Source organism: Stigmatopora nigra, chromosome 2, assembly GCF_051989575.1.
Source record: "Stigmatopora nigra isolate UIUO_SnigA chromosome 2, RoL_Snig_1.1, whole genome shotgun sequence".
In the NCBI taxonomy this organism is placed as follows: Eukaryota; Metazoa; Chordata; class Actinopteri; order Syngnathiformes; family Syngnathidae; genus Stigmatopora; species Stigmatopora nigra.
In genome coordinates, this window is record NC_135509.1 from 19,798,738 (window position 1) to 19,807,500 (window position 8,763).

The 8,763-nt window shown below is 38.1% G+C and overlaps 1 protein-coding gene across 5 annotated transcripts in view; it reads left to right on the forward strand.

Moving 5' to 3' along the window:
* ndrg4 (NDRG family member 4) overlaps positions 1-8,763 on the forward strand; it is a 43,863-nt gene that overhangs the window by 17,321 nt on the left and 17,779 nt on the right. For 2 of the 5 annotated variants that reach the window (XM_077736733.1, XM_077736751.1), the window contains exons 2-4: positions 12-102; positions 3,174-3,332; positions 6,882-6,920. In XM_077736733.1, the coding sequence (XP_077592859.1) occupies positions 25-102; positions 3,174-3,332; positions 6,882-6,920 (276 nt within the window). In that variant the 5' untranslated portion in view covers positions 12-24. Of the gene's footprint in view, positions 1-11; positions 103-3,173; positions 3,333-6,881; positions 6,921-8,401; positions 8,586-8,763 lie in introns of those variants that run through there. The other 3 variants (XM_077736769.1, XM_077736742.1, XM_077736759.1) reach the window with 3 other exon arrangements.

Sequence of the window (8,763 nt, forward strand, 5' to 3'; positions counted from 1 at the left end):
CATGATTTCAGGTTACTGCACAGGATGGCGGGGATGAAGGAACAACAGTTCCCTGAGGAAAAGCCACTGCTCCCAGAACCAAGAGGAATCGATTCAGATATGGTCAGTTATAGTTCAAATCAAATCAGTGTTATCATTGTTTGTCACTGTAATGATAGCAAATGTTAGCGTCTAAGGTAATACTTCAATTTCAAAATATTATGAAAATGTTCCAGCACAGTGGTAAATTGAAATCTGTGCTGAGTGGACTGTTTCTAAACTTGCTGGAACAATCATATCTAGACAACAACCCAAATGCTGGCAATATAACGGAGCAAAGAATCCTCAAATGCAAATAAAATACTTTGTAGAAAACCAAAATCATGAGAAAATAACAAATACAATGAGTGATGAAAAACAAAACAGGAACAAGTGTGTTACTATAGTCCAAAGGCTGCTCTCTACTGGCCAACTCTTAAACTACAGTCAAAATAAAACCACAATTATCATCAATCATGCTTTAGGGATTGTTAATCCCCGTACTCAACAGCTACGGTAGGACTTCAGAGCTATTTTCCACATGAGCAATAACCGAACATTCCTCGGCTAAAATTTTAGATATTTACATACAAATGTTCATTAATATGAATTTGAATATTTTCATTTATATGTGATGTGCCTTATTCAATAAATCAAACTCAAACAGCAACAACTACTAGTACTACTTTACCAGCGATGACAGGCATTTAGCTTGTCATCCAAACATATGGGTGGACACAAAAGGAAGGACAACTAATTGGTGGACAAGTGTGACCCAACACACTCCAAGTAAAATTAACAGGCATATTGCAAGAACAAGAGTAGAAAATTTGAACAATAATGTGATAAACTGAACATGGCGATAGATCTTTCAGGAGTGGTGGACTAGCAGGGGAAAACGAAGAAATGACCTAAACCAGGGGTTGGGAACCTTTTTAAAGAGAGCCATAAACAATTTATGTATTCAAATGTTATTCCTTGAGAGGTATACTCACAATTTAAAAGCCACGATACATGAAAATGTTTTTTTTGTTGGTATTTTACCACTTTTAAAGTACACAAAGTATCTGAAATCTTTTGACAATGTTTTCTACACTGTTCCTAATCAATGAATATTAATGAGTTCAATGAGTATCAATGAGAGGATGGATGCAGAAGACACAAATGAAAAGAAATCAATGCTACAGTGACGTTCTTATTAGTGTATTCGGGACTCGGCTCTCTCACCACCGGTTTTTATATTTTAGCTCAAAGCTATATGCACCCATCAAAAGAGCCACTTATGGCTAACGGGCCATAGGTTATCTGCCCCTGACCTAAACGCAGGGAAACAGGAAGGCACTGCATGCAGATGGCAGTAGGCACAAAAATGTTTAACCAAGGTTAAAAATAAAAATAATAAAAAACAAATGCAAGCAAAAGCCCAGGAGGTGAACAAAAACACTGGCTATCAAAATGCTATTTACAATCAATTTGGAACAAGACTTAGACAGTGGCAAAGCAACACAAGTGACACTGACAAAGTGCGAACAAAGACAAGGAACACATACACTGGGTAACGAGATGATGAGAAATGGGTGGGCAACATGAGAGGAAGTCGATTGGTAGACACCAAAGAAAGTTGAACTAAATTGGGAATTACAAAGACAAGATACATAGAGGCACAAACATAATATGAAAACAAAACACTCAACAAACTTAAACACACTAAAGGTACAGGAAGTGGAAATGAATAGACAAAGAAAGTTTTGTTTGAAATTGGTATTCTTCATTCTTCTGGCGCGAGTGGTTAGCATGTCGCCCTCACAGCTCTAGGGTCCTCGGTTCAAATCGAAGTGACGTCCACCTGTGTGAAGTTTGTATGTTCTCCCCGGCGTAGGTTTCCTTCAGGTACTCCAGTTTCCTCCCACATTTCAAAAACATGCATGCTAGGCTGATTGGACACTCTAAATGGCTCCTAGGTATGAATGTGTGCGTGAATGGTTGTTTGTTTCCTTGTGTCTTGCGATTTGCATACAGTAAAACAATTTAATTCACTGTTAATTTTTCTTGTAAAGCTGCAAAGAAACAACTTTCTTCGGTTCATTGGTTGGAATGTACAATGTACAATACGACACTGGATTAAATATTTGCTGCTTTGACTTGCAGTACACAATACAGAGTTGCCAACTACTCCGGAATTTCAGGAGTTTACCCCGAAATGCAAGGCAAACCCCAGGACTCCGGACAACCTCCGCAAAGTCCGGAAATCCAAATGATTTGTCTTGTGTGACTTCAGCACATATCAATTTTGCGTGAATCGCATTCACTCCGGATAAACTCCGGAAATGGGATAAGGTTACTTCTAAAATGGGGTCGACGGAAGTAAGGCAGCTCTGATAATATATGTTGAACCAAACACTTTCATGTATCACTTTTCCTTAGCGATAATTCCTGAAATGGTTGCTCATACAACACAATTTGCTATTAATGAACTCATTTCATTTCGGTGTGGAGACTCACACTTAATGACATTAATTTTAGGATTGTAAAAGTAGGGGTAACCGGAGAGCCTGGGTGGGCTGGTGGTCCGAGTGGTTAGCACGTCGTCCTCACAGCTCTGGTTTCCAGGGTTGATATACAGATCGCGTCCCCGTGTGTGCAGTTTGCATGTACTCTCTGGTCTTGTGTGAGGTTTTTCTGGGTACTCTTATTTACTCCCACATTCCAAAAACATGCATGGTAGGCTGATTGGACACTCTTAATTGCCCCTAGGTATGGGTGTGAGCGTGCATGGTTTTCCGTCTCCTTGTTCCCCGCAATCGTACGGCCGCCGAATCAGGGTCCCCCCCCCCCCCCCCCCCCCCCCCGCCTCTGGCCCGGAGTCAGCTGGGACAGGATCCAGCACACCCCACGACCCTAATGAGAATAAAGCGGTTCGCAAAATGAGATGAGAACTGAGAACCTGTTGATCCACTGTGCAATGAATGCCTGACCCATTTTGTTGTTAAGCAGAATAGTAGCTAACACAAATAAAAGCTTAAACCTGCCTTATCGTTTAAGAACAGTTCACAAATCATCGATCAAGTAGTAATTCTTAAATATACATATTATGTTTTATGACATGAAGTTTAAAATTTAAATTTTAATGTTTTTTGTTATGTATTACAACATAGCAGGAGAAAGGAGATGAGGCATCAGGAGGGCAACCTTGCCCTTCCAGCCCTAAAGCCCTCAACAATCCTCCTTCCCATAGTCGTTCCACTCATCGTTGGCATGTCATCGCACGACACTGGCTTCGTCAGACCCGTCAGAAGACAAGTGGGACCCTTCCGGTAAAGACCAGATCTAGCAAAACCGCAAAAATAATATACACAATATTGAGTTGGAAAAACACATAGGACAGAGGTCAGCATATATATATAAAAAAAAACAGTTGATGCAAATGATTTATAACTTTGTGGCATTTTTTGTGCTATTTTCATTACAAGTAGATATTGTAATTACCTTATTGAGGGGCAGTGACCTGCAGCCCAGGCAATTTTTTCTAACATTGGACCAAAAAATTATGCCGTTCATTTTTTATACTGTCTCAATAAAGACTCCCTAGGTTCAGTTGTGTGTCATTCTAACACTGACAAGTTTACAGTCACATTTTCACGTTCGTCCTTTTGCGGTTACAAAGATGTATTTATTTCACTTCTGACACTATTATGTTGTTGTTGATTTTTTTTTCTCTATACGGAAGTGTATTTCATTCACCTTAAAAAAAATTAAGTTATTTTTGGGGTTGCTTTTTTAATTAATTTTAAAATTCAAAAAACAACACTAGAAAATAAATTTATTTGAAATACGTAGAAGCAAAAATTACCGTATTTCTTCACATATGAGCCGTATTTGTAACAAAAAAAAAACTGATGACAGAATCATGAGTACGGCTTATGTACGCACAAATTACACATTCACGAAACTAAAAGGTGACACCGACGAAAGGCCATAAGGCAATACAATGTGGCCAATACGCTAATTTATTTCTAAATAGATAAAAAATAAACAAATAAAATGATAACAAAAAATAATTTGATGTCTTTGAATGAAATTCACAAAAGAAAAACAAATATCTTGCATGAAATGTTAAAAAACTCACTTATGCTTGCCATTGCTCGATCAGGGCAACACCATCTTACCTTTTACCGGTGGTTAAACGTGCTGTGATTGGCCAGACACGAGTAGCCTTAATACATATGTTTGTAGTGTTTACCATGTCAGCACATCCCAATAATTGTTAAGGCTGATTGAAGGTCTTGCGGTCGATCATTAAAATATTAGCGTTGATACCTGCGTACAGTGGTACCTTGAGATACAAGCTCAATGGAACTGAGCTCGTATGTCGATTTACACGCATCTCAAATCAACGTTTGCCATAGAAATGAACTAAAAACAAATTAATTTGTTCCAACTCTCTGAAAAAAAAAAAAACAGGATATTGGAATGGAAGAACATTTTTATTTTTTCTAATTCAGCATCTATTAACAGAGTAACAAATAACTAGTCGTTATGATGTTAAATAGTATTACAGTTAGAAATATTTTGCGAAGGAGAGAGCGTAACAGAGAGAGAGACTTTTTGCAATGCAACACGCTTGTAACATAACATAAACAAATTTAAATGAACTTGGATTATAATGCAGACACACTCAAAAATAAATAGAATCTAACCTTACACTAAACTTAATTCTAATTCTCTTTTATAATTTTTATACCTTTATTCTCCCGGGTTGGCTCTATTTGCCCCTCCTCCACCCTGACTTTCAACTGCAGTTTTTAATGGGAACCATTGAGGGTTGTTTGCTTTTGTCTTCACTTCAAAATATTCCAAAAATGATACACACAAATGTCATCACAATAGGATAATGTACGACCACTTTCCCACAAGAAGTAATATAGTCCCGAAACAATGCAACTCTCTGCCCAGCGCTCGTAGAGACACTTACAGAGGGGATGGTATTACAAAACTAGACTGCTACAGACAACACTGCTCACATGACTTTCTTTTTTTTTATTTGATCACGTGCAAGCAACACCTTTTTGGAACACAGAAAGAAAAGATTCTACAATAATCATATCTCAGAAATCCCAGCTGCGATAATTTTCCTTAAGATTTCCCCATAAAAGTAACACATTTGTACTCCCTATTAAAAGTATGACTATGGAGGTGAAAATTATGAATCACGGGGCGTCTTATACGAGAGAAATCATAAAATTCTAAGGCAATTTTAGGGGTACAACTTATATCCTAAGGCAGTCAATATGTGAAAATATACAGTAATTAAATAAGATAACCTAAAAAAAATAATTAATTTGAAAACCGGGACCAGGACTTTTTTTATGTTTAAGGTGAATGCAGGGCGGCCCGGTGAAGCGAGTGGTTAGAGCGTCGGCCTCACAGCTCTGAGGTCCTGGGTTCAAATACAGATCATGTCCACCTGAGTGGCGTTTGTATGTATTTCCGGGCCCCCTAGGTATGGGTGTGAGTGTGAATGGTTGTCTCGCTCCTTGTGCCCTGTGATCCGCTGGCCACTAATTCAGGGTGTCACCTGCCTCTGACCTGGAGACAGCTGGGATTGGCTCCAGCAACCTCTGCGACTCTAATGAGGATAAATCGGTTAAGAAAATGAGATGAGATGAGGTGAATGCAATACATGTCTGGAAATCATTCCCAATTCTGGGACAATTTAGACAATTTTTCACCTATGTTGGCGGCATTTTTTGTGTTTTTTTTGCTATTCTGAAGTGTTGGAGAGCTCTTTCTTCCTCCTGGCTTCGATTAATTTCTGGTAATGAGATTCTTGGTTATCTGAATGCAGTCTAGAGACGATAAACAGTTTCTTTCAACCTTTTATTACAGAATATTCCGGGCACAGGTGAATTACAGGCAATGGCTGTCATTTACAAATTTGTGTAGACCAGACATGAGCAAACTGCGGCCCGCGGGCCACATTCAGCCCGCTGGGGCTTTTAATCCGGCCCGCCGACATTGTCCAAATAATGTTTTTTTTTTACCCAAGATGGCGCCGTCACGCGGAAGCCAGTGGCAGTAGCTCTGTCCAGTCTTAATTGTTTTTGGTGTTTTACAGCCCCTCTATCTTTTTTTAAATTACATTTTAATATTTCTTAATACATTCCTTTTTACTTTACTTTGTAATGTATACTTTTTTCTTTAATGATGAGTGATGAGTATGTTAATATTTTAATATTTTTTTTCCTGTTAATGTTTCATATGTACTGTTAACGGATGCAGTTTTTTATATGTATCATATCTTATGCTGAACCGGCCCATCTGTCAAATTTTTAAAGTCAATGCGGCCCCCGGGCCGAAAAGTTTGTCCACCCCTGGTGTAGACGGATAACTTACAATCATCTTTATGCTTTATAAGAAGGGTACCAAAACCTTATACAGTAAGCTTTTCTTATAAACTGGCAAAAACATAAGGACAACTGTAAAAGAAATTAAAGGACATATCTGGCTAATGAACGGAGCTCAACTGAGGAAATGAGGAAGCTAATTCAGTCATGACTAAACAAGGGCAAAAGACACATTTTAATATAGGACATATTTCAGAAGATACAATAAATTTCTGTTATCTACAGTGTATCTGTTCAACCATCTAAATTAGTGTTTCCCAAGCACTGTGCTGCCCTAGACTGCCATGAGCGATGGTCAAGTGTGCTAGTGGTTTGGGATAACTGTGGGATGATGAGCCAAAACTGATTGTAATTGATTAAAAAAAAGTTTCCATTTTAAGGAATACTTCATACTACCATTTATGCTTGTATTTCCCTTCCTTTCCTCCTAATTTTCACTCTCTCTCTTTCTCTCTGCAGGAGAACTGTGAACAGCTGATGCCAGTTGGCAATTGGAAGGTATGCTGCTATTGTTGTCTTGATCTTTTAAGCTTTTGTGTTGCTCCCATCTGTTGTAAAATATATTTTTGCTTCAATCTCCCTGTTATATCCGCTGAGATTTCAAATATGGGTTTTAACGTGCAATTAGACTGAAAGGTTGAATCCTAAAGATGCACTATTTACTTTTTGTAATGGCACAGTTCTCTATTTTAAAGCAAGGTTTTGAATAGGTGTGGAACCAGATCAGCAATGAACAAAAATCATGTATCCAAAGTCGTTCCACCATTGCAAAAAATTGAAGGAATACCGACAGTATTATAAATATTTGGAAAATGTGCATAACCTACAAAATGTTTTCATAAAATTACAATGAAAAAATAGAAATTTCACCTTTAAAGCAGGCACATGAACATGATAATTTTGTCTGATTAAAAATTGTGTAAAGTGATTTGCACACTTTAACACTTTTCTGTAAATGTTAATTGTTATTTAAAATGTGGAAAAAAAATCAATTGACGTAGTTTGTTTTAAACACAAGTTCATGTAAAACCTAAGATTAAGCAAGATGTTTCGATTAATATCTTCTAGTAGTTCCATATACGACCTAATTCTTCTAATAGTACAGGACTCAAATTGTAAAATTACGATATAAAAATCATAATATGACAACTACTCTCCCATCATAGTATTCATTCATTCATTCATTTTCTGAACGGCTTATCCTCACAAATGTTGCGGGGGGAGACTGAATCGGTGGCCAGGCGATCGCAGGACACCAGGAGATGGAGAACCACTTGCACTCATTCCTAGGCGCATTTTTCAGTGTCCAATCAGCCTAGCATTCATGTTTTGGGAATGTTGTAGGAAACCGTATTACCTGGGGAAAACTGACGCAAGCCCGGTAGAATATGCACTTAATGCATGGAAAACACTGATCTAGACCACAGTAAGTCTGCACTAAAAGATGGTACGCTTCAGATCAGGTGTCTGTAATTGACAGGACAGGTGCATCTGTGTGCTTTGGAAAGTGGGTGGGTGAGACATAATCATCATGGAATCCTTTGCACCAATAGGCATGCTTCTTTATATTCTTATTAAAACATAGATGTCACTTTGCACCATTCATCCTCAACCAGATGGAGAAAAATAAATTGTTGGATCAGTGGAAGGCTTGGTATGAGGAAGTACACACTAGAACTAGAAATTGGTACGGTAAATCTACACTATAAAAAGGGCACTTGGAGAGTGCCTTTGAAATTAAAAACAAAGAATCATAGTGTCTATTTTAACAGGACCGACCCATCGTGTTAAAACTGATATGCGGCAGTGGTGCTGATGAGAAAGGATACTATGTAAAACAATGCCAATACTGCCAGCCAATCATTTGATGGAGAGACAGTCTTGAGCCAATCCGCTCCTGCCTACACAACCCTCGTGATGTTGTTGCCTTTAGAGTGTGAAGCGAATGAGAGTGAGGGGGAGGGCATCCGTTTAAAAGTCTGGTTTCACGAAGCTCCCAATCAGACAAAGACACTGCAGCAGTTTGCAGCATCTATCATCTTATTTTTCGAGTGGCTATTCTTTAGAACAGGAGAGGCTAATTTGCTCATCAGCCTGTTTGCACCTTCTTGCTTTTCCTTAGAGATCAATTATTGTGGAATCATGCCTGAATGCTGGGATGGGGTGAGTTTGCTGGGTTTTGGGCATATTGGTTCCTCTTCTGAGTGATGTTTGTTACAGACTAGAATTCAAATTCTGTTTTCTTTAGGTAGTTATATGAGGATTTTTTTAGCTGCATATTATACATACATATATATGTATGTATATATATATATATATATATATATATATATATATATAT